The sequence below is a fragment of the Entelurus aequoreus genome, linkage group LG06 (genome assembly GCF_033978785.1).
Source record: "Entelurus aequoreus isolate RoL-2023_Sb linkage group LG06, RoL_Eaeq_v1.1, whole genome shotgun sequence".
NCBI lineage: Eukaryota > Metazoa > Chordata > Actinopteri > Syngnathiformes > Syngnathidae > Entelurus > Entelurus aequoreus.
This window is the reverse complement of record NC_084736.1, coordinates 38,888,379-38,909,373: the sequence shown is the minus strand read 5'-3', so window position 1 is coordinate 38,909,373 and position 20,995 is coordinate 38,888,379. Positions and strand designations below refer to the sequence as shown.

The following is a 20,995-nucleotide window of genomic DNA, read 5'->3' as shown; positions in this document are numbered from 1 at the left end:
AGGCGTGGTCTTTCTGATGTCACTTCCTCTCCGAACTCCACTTATAAACGATTGATGAGTCCATACAAAGCTAACAGCCGGAGATTCAAGAAATACACGGCATACTTACCAGTGTAAAAACTTATCCAAGGAGGGGAACCTTAAACGCTGGTTTAGTGTGTCTGAAACGGGGCTTAGGCTAAATAATTATTAGTTTAAGGAGTCATCCGGCTTAATGTAGACGGGGCCTTAGAGTGATCACTGTGCAGTAATACACGGAATATTTGGCTGGATGACAGTCAATTACATCAATGGTTGGAAACTAGCCGCCAGTCACATTTGAACCGATATGGTACAGATTTTCGTATTTATGTGTGTGCTGATACATTTCAAAAATCAATTGTTTTATTGTCACATTTCTCAGTCTCAATTAAAGTTGCAAGTCCAAGACATTATATTGTAGTAGAGTATAGTATATGGTAAGTTGGCGAGTCCGTTCAGTCTTTTCTAAACCTAGGTTTTTGTTGCGCCCTACAAAGTGTTAATACTGTAAGTAATGTAGCTATTAAGCACCAGCTGTTTGATTGTAACGTGCATCTTATTTATAATTTTCATTAACAAATTTGGGAGATTTGAAATCGCCATGTAAAATCGCTAATGCTAATCAGTAGCATGTCAGTAGCAAAGCTAATCAAGCCCATCAAGCTAGCACATTTTTGGAAAAGTGGATCCTTAACTCACATTGTTTTTTGAGTCAATGGCTTTGTTGGCATTGAAAACTGCAACATTACCTAGAGCAGGGGTCGGCAACCCGCGGCTCCGGAGCCGCATGCGGCTCTTTGACCACTCTGATGCGGCTCAGCTGCATACTTGCCGACCCCCGATTTTCCCAGGAGACTTATGGATCTCAGTGCCTCTCCTAGAAAACTCCCAGGGCAAATATAATCCTATTTTCACTCTAATTACTAAATTAAGGGCATGCCCTAATTGCACTGCAGTAATTGTCCTCTACAGCATTTACAAACAGCATGCCAGCCCGGCCACATGTTGTATGTAGATTTTACTTGCACACGTAGGAGACAGCAAAGCATACTTACTCATCAGCCACACAGCTTACACTGACGGTAGCCGTATAAAACAACTTTAACACTGTTATGTTACAAATATGCGCCACACTGTGAACCCACACCAAAAAAGAATGAAAAACACATTTCTGGAGAACATCGCACCGTAACACAACATAAACACAACACAACCAATACCCAGAATCCCATGCAGTCCTAACTCTTCCGGTCTAGATTATACACCCCCGCTACCACCAAACCCCCCACACATCAACCCTCCCCCCTCCGTGCGTCGGTTGAGCGGAAGAGTTAGGGCTGCATGGGATTCTGGGTATTTGTTGTGTTGTGTTTATGTTGCGTTACAGTGCAGATGTTCTCCAGAAATGTGTTTGTCATTCTTTTTTGGTGTGGGTTCAAAGTGTGGCGCATATTTGTAACGTAACAGTGTTAAAGTTGTTTTTGTACGACTACCGTCAGTGTAAGCTGTGTGGCTGTTGAACTAGTACGCCTTGCTGTCACTTACGTGAGCAAGCTGAAGCTGCATTCTACATGTGATCGAGCAGGTACATTGTTTGGGCAGGCTGTAGAGGGCGCTAAAAGCAGTGCCAGCACGTCCTGATATTCGGGAGTCTCCCGGAAATAATGAGAGGGTTGGAAAGAATGACGCTATCAAGCGCCATTCATTCAAAACTCGCGGGCCGCACTAACATCAAATCTCCATATTAAGTTGCATGCCGGTGTGTGTGTCTGAGACCCCTGGTTAACATAGCACAAAGCAATTTAAGCTTTGTATGCTGTGTTTTTCATTTTAAATTTAAAAAAAATTTTTGTGGCTCCCATTATTTCCTTTAATTTGTGAAACTTGCCAAAATGGCTCTTTGAGTGGTAAAGGTTGCCGACCCCTGACCTAGAGGTAGTTTGGCTGAGTCCGCTCTAAGTGCTGCTGAAGTGATCGCATGGGGTCAGATAACTCCTCTAGCAGAGAGCAGAGCAGAGCAGCTTTATTTGTCTATTCTTAACATGTACAAGACACATAAGAACTGAAATTACATTTTCGGCACAATCCCGCTAAGAGCAGACATACGTTACAGGGAGACAAGACGGGACCGCCAACGGATCAGCCACTTAGGGCGCTCCTTAAAAAGGTGGGAAAAAGGTGACATTGGGGAAGGGGGGAAGGGTAAAAAAAATATCAGTCTGAGGCTGGACCCTCAGAAATGGTCCAGACTGAGTCCGAGGAAAAAACCTCACATAGCATGGCACACATAAACATGGTACATGTAATCACAACAACTCGCAACAGAGTCATCCAACAGGACCTTGGAGGCCGGCAGCTGCTGTTGAGCGCTACTCAGCCCCCACAACCCCGGAGGAATTAAGCAGTGGTGAAGGCGTTGATTTGGGGAGGGGTGTGTGCGTGCATGTATGCCCAATTAACTTGGGTGAGATGTTGGAATTGTCTTTATGGGCCGAGGCCGGCCCCAAGAGTTCAAGAGTTCAAGAGTCCGACCCAGGTGCTTTTGAAAAAAAAAGGGAAGGTCAAAAGCGTCCATCTTTGAGGAGTCCTCAGGGGAGTGTTTTCAAACAGCCTGTTCCTCAAGGCCATTCGAGGGAGTCAAATCGTAGATTAAGATGTTGTTTTTTCTTCGAGCAGTCACAACAATGACATTCCTGCTCTGTATGCTGGCTCTGACAATTCCAATTTTTCTTTCTCTAACTTCATCAAGATGGAATTCACCTTGCGATTCAAATCAGCAATCGCTCCAGTCTGTGATCCCACAGCACGACCCAATCCTTCCATTGCGTTGAACAGCCTGTTGGCCCCTTGTGAACAGCCTGTTGGCCCCTTGTGAACAGCCTGTTGGCCCCTTGCGAAATGACTGTCTTAGAATGGCCAAAGGTATAGATGTGTGTGTCCAAGTTAAAGGAAATTGCAGGCTGTCTTCTTCTAATGGATTTATTACAATCTTTGTAAGCCGGCTAACGTTTGCTCTGGTCTGGAACAACATGGTAACGTTTTCTGTGGTCTGGAACAACATGGTAACGTTTGCTGTGGTCTGGAACAACATGGCACACAAACCACTATGAAAAATGCAGCCAATATTACATACCGATAATGTGTTATGAGACATGCACATATAAATTAAATACACAGAGGACATAAGTAATGGAAATTAAATGAACTAAAATATACCTACAAATGAGGCATAATGATGCAATATGTACATACAGCTAGCCTCAAAAAGCATGTTAGCATGGATTAGCTTGCAGTCATGCACTGACCAAATATGCCTGATTAGCACTCCACACAAGTCAATAACATCAACAAAGATCACCTTTGTGCGTTCACGCACAGTATAAAACATTTGGTGGACAAAATGAGACAAAAAAGACGATAAAACACGTCTTTCTGTGGCAGCGTCTGAGAAACTACCTGTAAACAAACTATGGTGCGTTCAAGGACCGCCGAAATTAGCAGGACGAAACATCCATCCATCCATCCATCCATCTTCTTCCGCTTATCCGAGGTCGGGTCTCGAGGGCAGCAGCCTAAACAGGAAAGCCCAGACTTCCCTCTCCCCAGCCACTTCGTCCAGCTCTTCCCGGGGGATCCTGAGGCGTTCCTAGGCCAGCCGGGAGACATAGTCTTCCCAACATGTCCTGGGTCTTCCCTGTGGCCTACTACCGGTCGGACGTGCCCTAAACACCTCCCTAAGGAGGCGTTCGGGTGGCATCCTGACCAGATGACCGAACCACCTCATCTGGGTCCTCTCTATGTGGAGGAGCAGCAGCTTTACTTTGAGCTCCTCCCGGATGGCAGAGCTTCTCACCCTATCTCTAAGGGAGAGCCCCGCCACCCGGCGGAGTAAACTAATTTCGGCCGCTTGTACCCGTGATCTTGTCCTTTCGGTCATAACCCAAAGCTGATGACCATAGGTGAGGATGGGAACGTAGATCGACCGGTAAATTGAGAGCTTTGCCTTCCGGCTCAGCTCCTTCTTCACCACAACGAATCGATACAGCGTCCGCATTACTGAAGACACCGCACCGATCCGCCTGTCAATCTCACGATCCACTCTTCTCCCACTCGTGAACAAGACTCCGAGGTACTTGAACTCCTCCACTTGGGGCAGGGTCTCCTCCCCAACCCGGAGTTGGCACTCCACCCTTTTCCGGGCGAGAACCATGGACTCGGACTGGTGCTGATTCTCATCCCAGTCGCTTCACACTCGGCTGCGAACCGATCCAATGAGAGCTGAAGATCCTGGCCAGATGAAGCCATCAGGACCACATCATCTGCAAAAAGCAGAGACCTAATCCTGTAGCCACCAAACCGGATTCCCTCAAAGCCCTGACTGTGCCTAGAAATTCTGTCCATAAAAGTTATGAACAGAATCGGTGACAAAGGGCAGCCCTGGCGGAGTCCAACCCTCACTGGAAATGTGTCCGACTTACTGCCAGAAGTGCGGTCCAAGCTCTGACACTAATCGTACAGGGAGCGGACCGCCACAATCAGACAGTCCGATACCCCATACTCTCTGAGCACTCCCCGCAGGACTTCCCGAGGGACACGGTCGAATGCCTTCTCCAAGTCCACAAAGCACATGTAGACTGGTTGGGTAAACTCCCATGCACCCTCAAGGACCCTGCCGAGAGTATAGAGCTGGTCCACAGTTCCACGACCAGGACAAAAACCACACTGTTCCCCCTGAATACGAAGTTCGACTGTCCGGCGTAGCCTCCTCTCCAGTACACCTGAACAGACCTTACCGGGAAGGCTGAGGAGTGTGATCCCACGAAAGTTGGAACACACCCTCCGGTTACCCTTTTTAAAGAGAGGAACCACCACCCCGGTCTGCCAAACCAGAGGTACCGCCCCCGATATCCACGTTATGCTGCAGAGTCTTGTCAACCATGTCCAGCCCCACAGCATACAGAGCCTTAAGGAACTCCGGGTGGATCTCATCCACCCCCGGGGCCTTGCCACCGAGGAGCTTTTTAACTACCTCAGCAACCTCAGCCCCAGAAATAGGAGAGCCAACCACAGATTCCCCAGGAACTGCTTCTTCATAGGAAGACTTGTTGGTGGGATTAAGGAGGTCTTCGAAATATTCCCTCCACCGATCCACAACATCCGCAGTCGAGGTCAGCAGAACACCATCCTCACCATACACGGTGTTGACAGTGCACTGCTTCCCCTTCCTGAGGCGGCGGATGGTGGTCCAGAATCGCTTCGAAGCCGTCCGGAAGTCGTTTTCCATGGCTTCCCCGAACTCTTCCCACACTTCGCACACCGCTTGGCCTGTCGGTACCTGTCCGCTGCCTCCGGAGTCCTATGAGCCAAAAGAATCCGATAGGACTCTTTCTTCAGCTTGACGGCATCCTTCACCGCTGGTGGACACCAGCAAGTTCTAGGATTACCGCCACGACAGGCACCAACTACCTTGCGGCCACAGCTCCAATCAGCCGCCTCGACAATAGAGGTGCGGAACATGGTCCACTCGGACTCAATGTCCAGCACCTCCCTCGTGACATGTTCAAAGTTCTTCCGGAGGTGGGAATTGAAACTCTCTCCGACAGGAGACTCTGCTAGACGTTCCAAGCAGACCCTCACAATGTGTTTGGGCCTGCCAGGTCTGTCCGGGATCCTCCCCCACCATCGGAGCCAACTCACCACCAGGTGGTGATCGGTAGAAAGCTCCGCACCTGTCTTCACCCGAATGTCCAAAACATGAGGCAGCAAATCCAATGACACAACTACAAAGTCGATCATGGAACTGCGGCCTAGGGTGTCCTGGTGCCAAGTGCACATTTGGACACCCTTATGTTTGAACATGGTGTTTGTTATGGACAATCTGTGACGAGCACAAAAGTACAATAACAAAACACCACAGGACGAAACACTGCTCGCTAAATACTCTCATCAGAGAATCATGTTTGACATCAACAGTAGAATTTCTAACAATTAGGAACGTTTGTGGCTTGTTTGTCCTCCTACAGAAAATATATTAAAACAAAAAACAGATTTTTCCCTTTTCATACATGTTTGCGAAAGCTCCAGTTCAAAAGCGCCCTCGTCCAACCTGAGGGTGCACTGCAGTTGAGTTGGTACATTGACGGATGACATAATGGACCGTGATGACACAGGTGCCTGCAGGGCCCCAAATGGAGCATCCACCTGTTCTCAGCTACTTTGCACCTCTGCATGCTCAACAGGTCGCCTTCAACTCATTTATTTATACTTCCTCTTCATGTACGATGCTGCTCACACTTGAGAGTAGCAGAGAGACCGCGTGATTAAACGAGCGTATTTTAGGGTTTCAACGTTTGAGGGAGCACATTGACTTGATATGAAGCAGCTGCTCCTGGTCAGCAGAGCTTTCATGCGCCCAACCTTCAATAAACCCTTTGACCTCATGAAAATGAGGCCTTTAACAGCTAAAAAAAAAAAGAAAAAAAAGCTGCGTTCATAAAGTGACCAAACGAAGGCTGCCTGCCGAAGTGTTGATTCTGGGAAATCCTCTCAGGGGAAATCTTAGCCACTTCTTCTGGATAATCACAGGGATTTGTCTTCTCTTACTTGGTGTGCCGAGGTCACTTTTACTTTCCATTCCAGTGACAGCCAGGTAGGATAGGAAGGTGCCACCATGAGATGAGTCAGGTATCAAAGTCAAGGCCCGAGGGCCAGAACTGGCCCACTACATCCTTCAATAAGGCCCGCCACGACAGCCAAGAAAAAATGTGAGTCAGTAGAGCCTTTCATTTTTCTTACTAAATGTATTTTTATTTTTGCATGTCGGCCTACTGCATGCAATTGCATGTATTTTGACTTTACTATTATCTGATCATGCAACAAACATTATATGAACATGTACTCCACATTTTTCTACACTAAAATATTTACTGTATTGTCCTGACTAGGGCTGTCCTGATACCAATATATTGGTACCGGTACCAACATGTATTTCAATATTTTTCTAAATAAAGAGGACCACAAAAAAAGTCATTATTGTCTTTATTGTAACAAACAATCTTAGTGTACATGAAACATATGTTTATTATTGTAATCCATCCATCCATTTTCTACCGCTTATTCCCTTCGGGGTCGCGGGGGTGCTGGAGCCTATCTCAGCTACAATCGGGCGGAAGGCGGGGTACACCCTGGACAAGTCGCCACCTCATCGCAGGGCCAACACAGATAGACAGACAACATTCACACTCACATTCACACACTAGGGCCAATTTAGTGTTGCCAATCAACCTATCCCCAGGTGCATGTTTTTGGAGGTGGGAGGAAGCCGGAGTACCCGGAGGGAACCCACGCAGTCACGGGGAGGACATGCAAACTCCACACAGAAAGATCCCGAGGCCGACTACTCATGACCTTCGTATTGTGAGGCAGACGCACTAACCCCTCTCCCACCGTGCTGCCTTATTATTGTAATTTAGTCCTTAAATAAAATAGTGAACATACTAGACAACTTGTCTTTTAGTAGTAAGTAAACAAATAAAGACTCCTAATTAGTCTGCTGACGTATGCAGTAACATATTGTGTCATTTATCTACCTATTATTTTGTCTACATTATGAGGGACAAACTGTAAAAATTGATTATTAATCTACTTGTTCATTTACTGTTAATATCTGCTTATTTTCTGTTTTAACATGTTCTATCTACACTTCTGTTAAAATGTAATAATCACTTATTCTTCTCTTCTTTGATACTTTACATTAGTTTTGGATGATACCACACATTTAGGTATCGATCCAATACCAAGTAGTTACAGGATCATACATTGGTCATATTCAAAGTCCTCATGTGTCCAGGGACGTATTTACTGACTTTATAAACATAATATGAAGTTTGAAAAAACAAAAAAAGATTTTGTGATGCTAAGAAATATTGATGTAATCACAGTAGTATGGACTACATATGCTCTTGTACTTGGTATCATTACAGTGGATGTCAGGTGTAGATCCACCCATGGCATTTGTTTACATTCAGGAACGGTGTCATTAGCAGTGATGCCGGTGAGCTATTGTATCCTCCTAGGGCAGGGGTCGGCAACCTTTACCACTCAAAGAGCCATTTTGGCAAGTTTCACAAATTAAAGAAAGTAATGGGAGCCACAAAAAAAAAATTTAAATTTAAAATGAAAAACACCGCCTACAAAGCTTAAATGCTTTGTGCTATGTTAACCAGGGGTCTCCGACACACGCACCGGCACGCACTTTAATGTGGAAATTTGATGTTAGTGCAGCCCGCGAGTTTTGAATGAATGGCACTTGATAGCGTCATACTTGCCAACCCTCTCATTTTTCCCGGGAGACTCCCGAATATCAGAGCGTGATGACACTGCATTTGGCGCCCTCTACAGTCTGCCCTGACAGTGTACCTGCTCGACCACATGTAGAATGCAGTTTCGGCTTGCTCACGTAAGAGACAGCAAGGCGTACTAACTCAGCAGCCACACATCTTACACTGACGCTACCAATACCCAGAATCCCATGCAGCCCTAACTCTTCCGCTCAACCAACGCACGGAGAGGGGGGGGGGGGTTGATGTGTGGGGGGATTTGGTGGTAGCGGGGGTGTATAATGTAGACCGGAAGAGTTAGGGCTGCATGGGATTCTGGGTAATGGTTGTGTTGTGTTTATGTTGTGTTACGGTGGGATGTTCTCCAGAAATGTGTTTTTCATTCTTTTTTGGTGTGGGTTCACAGTGTGGCGCATATTTGTAACGTAACAATGTTAAAGTTGTTTGATACGGCTACCGTCAGTGTAAGCTGTGTGGCTGATGAGTAAGTATGCTTTGCTGTCTCCTGTGTGTGCAAGTAATAACAACATGCAACATGTGGCTGGACTGGCACGCTGTATGTAAATGCTAAAGAGGACAATTACTGCAGTGCAATTAGGGCACGCCCTTTATTTAGTAATCAGAGTGTAAATAGGATTATTTTTTCCCTGGGAGTAATCTATGAGAGACACTGAGATCCATAAGTCTCCTGGGAAAATCGGGGGGGTCGGCATGTATGTAGCTGAGCCGCATCAGAGTGGTCAAGGAGCCGCATGCGGCTCCGGAGCCGCGGGTTGCCGACCCCTGTCCTAGGGTGTGTAGTGAAGCATGTTTAGCTATTCCTCGTCCTTCAGTGATAATGGTACTTGTAAGAAACGTACTTCATTTGTTGCCATGGAGGCCAGGATTAGTGATTTAGAAGTAGATAAAACACTGTGGATGGATGTTAGCTGCTAGCTAGCTAGCCATGTCTTAAAGCACCTCTTCCCGAGGGTGTTTCAGTGTTATAACTTCACCTTTATTTTTACTTTTTACACCAAAATGCATCCATTCTCCCTTTTCTGTCTACACACTGTGTCTGCTTGTAAGGACTCTGTGTGTGTGCGCTGCCGAACATGCTCCTCTGCTCGTAAAAGCAGCAATGTCACGACGTGACAAGACGCCGTCATGCCCGGGAACTAGTACTTTTCAGTATAGTACCGTTTTTTATTCATTAGTACCGCGATACTATACTAGTACTGATATACCGTACAACCGTAGTCTGGACTATATGGCGCACCGGGATATAAGCCGCACCCACTAAATTTTTTAAGTAAAACATATTTTCCATATATTAACGGCACCGGACAATAAGTCGCAGATATATAAGAAATATTTACACAGAAATATTCTGTAAATGTTTATTAACATACCTTAATTGTTTCTAAACACTGTCTGTAACACGGCAGTAAAACGGCTGATCAAACAAAACAGAAGTCATGGACCCACTAGCTGCGGACGCTAGCTCTCCAATCAGCTAAACAGACTCAATAACTCCACTCTAACGTTTTAGAGAATTGACGAAACTGAAACAATACAAAAAGAATGCTGTTGTAAGTTAATAATACTAACACAAACACTTGTAAACGTGTTAGCATATGAGCTAATGCTAACGACGCTAGCTTGATTACATTACGGTAGCACGTGCAAATATGCACGAAGACACTGCTACAGACATCACAGATGGGACGCTTTGGTAAGTACGAATTGTTTTAGTTTTATTGTAAAACTTACAAACGTTGCTTGGAGTGATGAAAGAAGTATACTTACGAGTAGAAACGCTATGGACGGCTAGAAGACCGGACAGGACTTCTACTTCCGGTTGAAGGCTCAGTCTAAACAGAAGGGCGCTTGCAGGACCCGCAGTGAGCTAACTCGTCCGAAAGATGGCCCCGTAGCAGAAACAATAGCACACATTTTCAGTGTAATTGCTTTGTTGTTTTTTTAAACCATCAGCGAAGAAAAATCCATGAATTAGCTGCACCGTCTTATAAGCCGCAGGCTCCAAAGTGTAGGAAAAAATTATCGGCTTGTAGTCTGGAATTTACGGGACTGTATTTACTTGTCACTCTGGTTTATGGTTTCAAAGCAAGTTATTCATCAGTTTGTATAAAGAAATATAATAATTAATAACAATTGTATACTAATTACTGCTTTTAAATCAGATTGAATTTAGATGAATCATGATTAATCACAATTTTTAACTCTGATTAATCATGATTAATCAAAATCATGATTAATCACAATTGTTTTAACTCTTATTAATCATGATTAATCACAGGTTATTACTACAGTAAGGAAGGGATTCATTTGGTCCCATTCCTGGGTGGATCTCGCGTGAGAGGAGCATTGGGGTTCATAATTTTGCAATGCAGTCTGCTGAAAATGATGGAAAGTGCCACTCTACATAGCAACTGACGCCGTGGTCAGAGTTGGAATTGCCATAAAACACAATTAAACACTTGAAGGTCAAGGTGCCCAAACATTTTGCCTCCATGAGCCGAAGTGAAAATGTGCCACTGGTCCTTGGGCCAAACAATTTCTACCATGCAACAGCACCAGGAGTGAGGAATTTAGATTCCTACTGGCAATAACTAATTGGTAGGAGAGATTGTCGCATTCAGTTATCATGCAACTCTGCATCTTTTATTAACATTTTAAGCCTCAAAACAGTCAAAATGTTCATTTTCTGCAGATTTCCCCATTTCCACGTGTTGTACTGAAACCAGTTTGTTCTAGATATTTAATCTGATTGCTTTCAAATTTGACCAAGACACATCTGACATACAGATGCTACATTTCCAAGTGTTTTGGTTTTCATTACCGGACCAAGATGATCTTTTTCCACAGAGCGTGAAAAAGTCACAATTTTACCGTACAGCAATGGGCTCTTAAACTCAAATGCGACTAGTTAGCCTTTCAAAATATAACAAAATCTGTAGATTTTACCGTAAAAAAAGACAAGTTGGCAGTTCAGTCACCAGAATTGTTACGTAAAAAGTACTGTTTTTTTACACCAAATTCCTGTAAATTTTAAAACTGCACCACTGTTGTTTTATGCTCAATTTCAAGTGGCTGAGCTGCCAGCTTTAAACCATAAAGTCGATGTCCATTTTTCTTTACAATGCATTACTGTAAATCTAAAACCTGTTATTTTAATGGTAAAATTTTGGCACCGGACCTGCCGGATTTTTTTCACCAAAAAATGTACAACCATTTTTATTCTACAATGCAGCTTTGCCATCAATGATTGTGCAGAGAGGTCAGTAGAATGAGTCACCTTTGGTAGACACCCTTTCCAAATGACACAACGGGCCAAATTTGGCCCGCGGGCCCCACTTTTGGCACTCCTGCTCTACGGCCATCTGGCAGCTAAAGCGGATGGTGCACTCCCCAATTTGTCACGTTTCATGTGTCAGGTAGACAGATACTAATGGGGCCATGTGAATCGCCTTTCTACTGTAGCTTGTATAATTGAAATTAGCTTCCCACTATTGGGATACAAATGTAATTCTATTGTCAGAATCCATCCATCTTCAACCGCTTATCCGAAATGGGGTCGCGGGGACAACAGCTCCAGCAGAGACCCCCAGACTTCCCTCTCCAGAGCAACATCAGCAACTTCCCCCTGGGGAATCCCGAAGCGTTCCCAGGCCAGAGAGGAGATGTAATCCCCCTCATCTGGTCCTTGGCCTGCCGCGGGGTCTCCTCCCAGTGGGACGTGCGACGAGGACCTCCCTAGGGAGACGCTGGTGAGGCATCCGCACGAGATGCCCGAACCATCTAAGCTGGCTCCTTTCCAAGCGAAGGAGCAGCGGCTCTACTCCGAGTCTCTCTCGGGTGACTGAACTTCTCACCCTATCTCTAAGGGAGATGCCAGCCACCCTTCTGAGGAAACTCATTCCGGCCGCTTGTATCCGCGATCTTATTATTTCGGTCATTACCCACACTTCATGACCATAGGTGAGAGTAGGAATGTAGATAGCTCGGTAGACTGAGAGCTTTGCCTTCTGGCTCAGCTCTTGTTTCGTCACAACAGTGCGGCGAAGAGACTGCAATACTGCCCCAGCTGCTCCGATTCTCCGGCTGATTTCCTTCTCCATCTTTCCCTCACTCATGAACAAGACCCCGAGATACTTAAACTCCTCCACCTGGGACAGAGTCTCGTTCTCTACCTGGACTGTACAAACCATCGTTTTCCTGCTGAGAACCATGGTCTCAGATTTGGAGATGCTGATCCTCATTCCAGCCGCTGAACACTCGGCTGCGAACCAATCCAGTGAGAGCTGAAGGTCACAAATCGAAGTTGCCATCAGGACCACATCATCTGCAAACAGCAGTGACGCAACCTTTAGCCCCCCGAGACGTATACCCTCTGCTCCATGGTCAGGACTATGCCTAGCTTGATTGTCAGAATGTCATATAAACATTTTTTAAATGTTTTACTTGAATGCAGGGTAATTTATTTGCTCAAAACTTGGTACCAGTTTTACCTCAAGCAGCATGTACGCTCAAAATATATATTGTGATTAATCTGCATGCATACTTGATTGATGCGATTAGTTTTTGTGATTGATCACATGCGTTAACTCAGGGGTGTCCAAACGACACGGCCCACGGCCCAAATGCGCCAAACACGCATTTTTCCCCATCATTGTTTGTATTGGATTTAAATGGGTGTAATTTGGGTTTTTAAGTTGCGTAGACGACAAATGCGTCTTCAATTCTTCAATACTGTGCCCCCGGGTATTTGCCAGCGATCGCAACATCAATGCGTTTCCGTTCCCAGTCAGCAAACTTGAAACAGCCTCCTCTGGACTGAAAAGCAAGAAGTCCCCTGGTCCTGACAATATTCCCCCACTGATCTGGAAAGATAATTGATTGATTGATTGAAACTTGTATTAGTAGATTGCACAGTACAGTACTTATTCGTACAATTGACCACTAAATGATAACACCCAGATAAGTTTTTCAACTCGTTTAAGTCGGGGTCCACGTTCATGGTAGATTCATAAGACCTTCCATCCGCTTCTTCTGGAGATTTGCAATCATGTGTATACCTCCCATGAAGCACCCTCACTCTGGCTATCCTCGTACACTCGACATGTCCCAAAGAAGGGAAATCTTATTCTCCATGACAATTACCGCGGGATCTCCTTAACTGCCATAGCGGCCAAGTTATACAACAAGACGCTCCTAAACAGATTCGTCCCCAAAGTAGATCTCCGTGCCAATATGAACAACTTTCATAGAGGACGTTCTACTCTCTCGCAAATCCTATCATTGAGGAGGATGGTGGAAGTAATGAGGAACGTAAAAGAAAGACCTTACATTACTGTTTCTTTGACTTCAAAAAAGCCTTCGATCCTGTCAACAGAGAGGCCATGTTTATCATTCTACCCCCGCTATGGTCTTCTAGACGAGATTGTTCTGACCATGAAGGCTCTTTACACCAATACCAGTACAAGAGTTATCACCCATTTACCATGAATTGATTAACGTGGACCCCGACTTGAACAAGTTGAAAAACTTGGTCGGGTGTTACCATTTAGTGGTCAATTGTATGGAATATGTACTGTACTGTGCAATCTACTAATAAAAGTTTCAATCAATCAATCAAAACCCCTGACGGAGAAACTGGGTCGTTTGAAATCAGCGCTGACGTTTTACAGGGAGACACTCTAGCCCCTTTTCTTTTTATCATCGTCCTCCATTACGTCCTCTCTTGATGCTAACATAGCAACAACATGGGCTGCTACTAAAGCCCCGAACTAGCCGCAGACACCCGGCGAAATACATCACAGATTTTGATTTTGCAGATGACATTGCTATACCATCCAACTGGTCGGCAGATGCAGAGGCCCTTCTCCATGCTCTAGGGCAGTGTTTTTCAACCCCTGTGCCACGGAACACTAGTGTGCCGTAAGATATTGACTGATGTGCCGTGGGAAATTTCACAATGTCACCTATCCATCCATCCATTTTCTACCGCTTGTTCCTTTTGGGGTCGCGGGGAGTGCTGGAGCCTATCTCAGCTGTATTCGGGCAGAAGGCGGGGTACACCCTGGACAAGTCGCGACCTCATCGCCTAATTGTTCTTAAAAACATTTTTTGCAAACCACTATTTGTATTCTACAAATAATGTGCTGTTGTTGAGTGTCCTTGTTGTAATAATAATAATAATAATAATAGATTTTATTTGTAAAAGCACTTTACATTGAACAAACAACCTCAAAGTGTTACAGTGCATTAAAAAAAACAACAACACTAGAACCACAAATAGCTGCCCCCAACGAGTAAAATAAATAGTAAAATAAAATAAAAACTAGAACAGCCTAATAGCTAGAACTAGCACACATATATCTAACGAAATGCTTTTTTAAAAAAGAAGGGTTTTTAAGCCTTTGTTAAAAGCATCCACAGTCTGTGGTGCCCACAGGTGGTCAGGGAGAGCGTTCCACAGACTAGGCGCGGCGGAGCAGAAAGCCCTGTCTCCCATAGTTCGGAGCTTTGTCCTCGGAGGTTGGAGGAGGTTAGCCTGTCCTACATTTACTGTTACGTGCGGCCCTCTGAAGGCATCCATAACTGCCATGTGGCCCTTCATGAAAAGGAGTTTGACACTTTCTGCAGACCAGCTCTCTGTGACATGAAGAGGTGGTCATGCACACTTCAAGGTAGCTGACAAGAGACACCAAGCTAACACTTTTCCTGACAGAATGACTGCAACATTTTAGTGCTTCTGCAAAATTTTGGCATACAGCAGACATGAGATGGTTTTAACACCTTAAGTGTGAGTCAGTTGTGGTTGATCCACTGTGACTGACAGTCAGATGGAGCTGAAAGCACTAAGAATAAGTCAGGTTCATTTGTTTTCACACTGAATTTATCTAAATCAAGTTTTTTGCATTTGAATTTTGTGTTTTTACATCAATCAATCAATCAATCAATGTTTATTTATATAGCCCTAAATCACATTTGTGAGCATAGAAAAAAACAATTCCTAAAAACTAATTAATACTGTAGCAAACGATCCTGTCTCAGAACACAATGCCTTTTTGCTGATCTGTGTCACATGACTTCAAACTTGAAACCTCATTGGCTGGTTCTCAAACAGGATCGATAGCTTCAGTCATAATTTACGGGAAGTGAGTTTTGAGGCAAAACACTTTTTTTTTGCTAGGCGTCTGAAATAGGAGGGCAGGTGGAAGCTACAGAAGCCTCTGGGTCAAAAAAAATGCTGAACAAGAGGAGAAAGAAACACAGAGAGGTTTTTATTTTTTAAATCGTCTGCAACAAAAAACTGTTTCAGGTGCCGAAATAAGTTTGTAGTGCTGCTGCATGCAGTCACTTGTTCCACGTCCGTTGCCACAAAACCAAACCACTGACGACACTTTTCTTTTCTTTTCTTGGGAACAAACGTCTCACTCTCGTTTGCGTTAGCCATGTTTTGCTAGGTGTCTGGAATAAAAGGGCGGGCGGAAGCTACAGAAGCTTCTAAGTAAAAAGCAATGCTGGAACAATAAGAGAAAAAACACAGAGAGGTTTTAATTTTTTTAAATCGTCTGCAACAAAAAACTGTTTCAGATGTTGGAATAAGTTTGTTGTGCTTCTGCCTTTTTATTCATATTTTTTATTTTTTAAGCTTCGCAGCGTGCTGCACTTGTTCCACGGCTGTTGCCGCAAAACCGAACCACTGATGACACTTTTCTTTTCTTTTCTTGGGAACAAACGTCTCACTCTTGTTTGCGTTAGTCATGTTTTGCAAGGCTTCTGTAATAAAGGGGCGAGCGGCAGCCACAGAAGCTTCTAGGTAAAAAAAAAATGCTGGAACAAAAGGAGGAAAAACACAGCAAGGTTTTTATTTTATAAATCGTCTGCAAAAAAACTGTTTTAGATGTTGGAATAAGTTTGTTGTGCTTCTGCTTTTTTATTAATAATTTTTATTTTTTTATTTTTGCAGCGTGCAGTCACTTGTTGCCGCAAAACCAAACCACTGACCACACTTTTCTTTGCTTGGGAGCAAACGTCTCGCTCTTGTTTGCATTAGCCATGTTTTGCTAGTCGTCTGAAATAAAGGGGCGGGATGGAGCTACAGAAGCGCTGTCACGCCAAATTTATTCTCCCCTACAAAAACCTCCGTCCCCCCATTTACTTCCGTGGTCATGTTTCCTCTTACGTCATTGACAGCGATCGATAGGGGGGGGTTGTAGGGGGGAAGAAATTTGGCGTGACAGCTCCTTGGTCAAAAAAAATGCTGGAACAAGAGGAGAAAGAAACACAGTATTGTTTTATTATTTTTAAATCGTCTGCAACAAAAAATTGTTTCAGATGCTGGAATAAGTGTGTCGTGCTGCTGCCTTTTTTAAACAAATTTGCAGCGTGCAGTCATTTGTTCCACGCCTATTGCCGCAAAACCAAACCACTGATGACACTTTTCTTTTCTTTTCTTGGGAACAAACGTCTCGCTCTCGTTTGTGTTAGCCATGTTTTGCTAGGCGTCTGACCTAAAGGGGCGGGCGAAAGCTCCTAGGGACAAAAATGGCAAGTGCAAGAGGATAAAAAACATAGATTTTTTTAATTTTTCTAAATTGTATGCAACAAAAAAACCTTGAATTTTCATGATAAAATCGATTTATCGTGTGATTGCCATTGCCGATGAATGCCTTTTAATGGCGACCCCCTCTGACTTACACTGTGTTTATTTTGGGTCCCCCGGCTGACAGGCAGCGAGCAGTTAACTGTGTACGTCCATAATTTGGAACCCCGTTAATAATCATCACCTCTTTTGCGGCAAATACATGACATTACTTCATATATTAAGTATCATTACGAGGTAGCGTTATCACTGGAGGACCAGGCTAAACATGTTACACGCCAAGAGCTTAATATGGCTTTGTGGCTTAGACCTGAAGCCCATCCCTGAAGGAAGTCTTATCTCCAAGTGAAAGCATGTCAACAATCCGTGACAGTTGACAATGAAATGTGTCTCAGGTTTCAGACTGCAGTGATGTGGAGTGAATCACATGGGGGGTGGGGGGGCAGTGTTGTTATGGGGGACTTTTGGACTGTGTAGTCTGGTACTAAAAGTGTGCGGGCAGACTGGTGGTGCTGGGAAGACGCTGAGCGACTTCTTGAGGAGATCAAACATGGGAGTGTGCGATGAACAAGGGTAAGTAAGGGACTCCACGTTGTTCTGGAAATGTGAGTTTGGCATGATGGCGAGAACTGAGTCACCTTACGTCTACTGAAAGTTTCTTTCAGCCTTTCTTCCTCACTTCTTTGGGGTTAGGCTTTTATTTAAACGATTTGATTCATTATTCATTTTTGAGCAACGACAGTTTTAAAAAAAAAAAAAGGGCCTTATTCATAAGTGTTAAAAGTAAGTCACACATTAATAATACGTATTAATAATTATTTTATGTTTTGTGTGTGTGTGTGTGTGTGTGTGTGTGTGTGTGTGTGTGTGTGTGTGTGTGTGTGTGTGTGTGTGTGTGTGTGTGTGTGTGTGTGTGTGTGTGTGTGTGTGTGTGTGTTTTGCCCTTTTTTTTGTCATAGAAAACATATTTTTTTATGGCAAAAATAAAAAACATGCAATATTTCTCCCCCAAAACATTTCAAAGTGAAATATTTAGTGTCAAGTAATTGGAGCCGTAAATTGGTCAATTATCCATAACAACGTGGATTTTGATTAATTATTATTTTTGGAATCAACGAGTTTTTGAAAAAGGGCCTCATTCATAAGTGTTAAAAATAAGTCACAAATTATTATATATGTTTTTTAACTTTCCACTCATAAATCTCTAGATCACCTTCAGATCTATTAGTCAATAATACGTATTAATAATTATTTTATGTTTTTGTGTGTGTGTGTGTGTGTGTGTGTGTGTGTGTGTGTGTGTGTGTGTGTGTGTGTGTGTGTGTGTGTGTGTGTGTGTGTGTGTGTGTGTGTGTGTGTGTGTGTGTGTTTTATGCCCTTTTTTTTGTCATAGAAAACATGTTTTTTTTATGGCAGACACACAAAATATGCAATATTTCCCCCCCCTAACATTTCAAAGTGTAATATTTGATGTCAAGTAATTGGAGCCCTAAATTGGTCAATTATTCAAAACAACGTGGATTTTGATTCATAATTATTTTTTGAGCAAAGACAGTTTAAAAAAAACTTAGGTGTCCAATTACTTGACATCAAATATTTCACTTTAAAACATTTTTAGGGGAAAATATTGCATATTTTGTGTGTTTGCCATAAAAAATAAGTTTTATATGACAAAAAGGGCATAAAACAAACACACACACACACCATCATCATCGGCGGTCACTCGAACGAGTATGACGAACCTCCTGGTAGGGGTGTATCCCTTTATGGAGGATGCCTGTGCATGACTTTGTTTAACGTGGGGAGGCTGGTGCACAGACAGTCACCACACGATCCTTGAAAGAATCGGGTCAGGGTCCAGTGGCATGGAGTCCGATACGACTGGGGACCCTTTTCTGCTGCAGCCTTCATCTGCCATCGCAGCCGTTGTGGTAGTTCTTAAATCTACCGTCTTCCGCCGTTGAGGTCTTCACCGTATCCCTGGCTAGAGGGCAGTTAGGTACTAGACCTTTGCCAAGGGCCACCTGGGGTAACAGTAGTAAAGGGGTTAACTCCCTAGTGCCCCAAGACCCCATAGAGGAGCCTCCACTGCCAGATGCACATTAATGTCATGCCCAGGACACACACACACACACACACAATATAGATAGATAGATAGATAGATAGATAGATAGATAGATAGATAGATAGATAGATAGATAGATAGATAGATAGATAGATAGATAGATAGATAGATAGATAGATAGATAGATAGATAGATAGATAGATAGATAGATAGATAGATAGATAGATAGATAGATAGATAGATAGATAGATAGATAGATAGATAGATAGATAGATAGATAGATAGATGGATAGATATGTGTATATATATGTATATATATATATATATATATATATATATATATATATATATATATATATATATATATATACTGTATATAAATATATAAATATATATATGTATATATATATATATATATATATATATATATATATATATATATATATATATATGTATGTATATATATATATATATATATATATATATATATATATATATATATATATATATATATATATATATATATATATATATATATATATATATATATATATATATATATATATATATATATATATGTATATATATATGTATATATATATATGTATGTATGCATGTATGTATATATATATATATATATATATATATATATATATATATATATATATATATATATATATATATATATATATATATATATATATATATATATATATATATATATATATATATATATATATATATATATATATATATATATATATACTTTGCACTCAGCATCAAAGGTTGGAATTAGGGGTTAAATCACCAAAAATGATTCCTGGTCGCGGCCACCGCTGCTGCTCACTGCTCCTCTCACCTCCCAGGGGTGATCAAGGGTGATGGGTCAAGTGTGGGTAATGACCGAAAGAATAAGATCGCGGATACAAGCGGCCGAAATGAGTTTCCTCAGAAGGGTGGCTGGCATCTCGCTTAGAGATAGGGTGAGAAGTTCAGTCACCCGAGAGAGACTCGGAGTAGAGCCGCTGCTCCTTCGCTTGGAAAGGAGCCAGCTTAGGTGGTTCGGGCATCTCGTGCGGATGCCTCACCAGCGTCTCCCTAGGGAGGTCCTCGTTGCACGTCCCACTGGGAGGAGACCCCGCGGCAGGCCAAGGACCAGATGGGGGGATTATATCTCCTCTCTGGCCTGGGAACGCTTCGGGATTCCCCAGGAGGAAGTCAGGGATTTATTTATTTTGTTTCTATCTGCATTTGAGACAGATGCTATCACGTTAGCTCATGCTAAAGAGCTTCGTCGATGTATTGTCGTGGAGATAAAAGTCACTGTGAATGTCCATTTCGCGTTCTTGACTCTCATTTTCAAGAGGATATAGTATCCGAGGTGAATTAAAATACAAATCTGTGATCCACAATAGAAAAAGGAGAGAGTGTGGAATCCAATGAGCCAGCTTGTACCTAAGTTACGGTCAGAGCGAAAAAAAATATGTATTTCACTGCATTCTAGTCCGTCACTCTAACGTTCCTCGTCCACGAATCTTTCATCCTCGCTCAAATTAATGGGGTAATGGTCGCTTTCTCTGTCCGAATAGCTCTAGCTGCGTTGAAAACAATAAGAAAATATGAGGGAGTGAACAACTGACAACGTCACGCTACTTCCGTTCGGGGCAAGGTTTTTTTTTTATCAGAGACCAAAAGTTGCAAACTTTATCGACGTTGTTCTATACTAAATCCTTTCAGCAAAAATATGGCAATATCGCAAAATGATCAAGTATGACACATAGAATGGATCTGCTATCCCCGTTTAAATAAAAACATTTCATTTCAGTAGGCCTTTAAAGAAATACACTCTATACATTGCTAATGTGGTAAATGACTATTCTAGCTGCAAATGTCTGGTTTTTGGTGCAATATCTACATAGGTGTATAGAGGCCCATTTCCAGCAACTATCACTCCAG

At 43.0% G+C, this 20,995-nt stretch overlaps 1 protein-coding gene across 2 annotated transcripts in view; it reads left to right on the top strand.

Moving 5' to 3' along the window:
- The window catches only part of si:ch73-29c22.1 (kelch-like protein 20), a 107,926-nt gene that overhangs the window by 45,928 nt on the left and 41,003 nt on the right, over positions 1–20,995 (top strand). Inside the window, exon 1 of one of the 2 annotated variants that reach the window (XM_062049506.1) lies at positions 17,457–17,547. The exons of the other annotated variant lie outside the window; for it this stretch is intronic. Coding sequence (XP_061905490.1) covers positions 17,525–17,547 — 23 coding nt within the window. The 5' untranslated portion in view covers positions 17,457–17,524. Of the gene's footprint in view, positions 1–17,456; positions 17,548–20,995 lie in introns of those variants that run through there. 2 annotated transcript variants of the gene reach the window in all.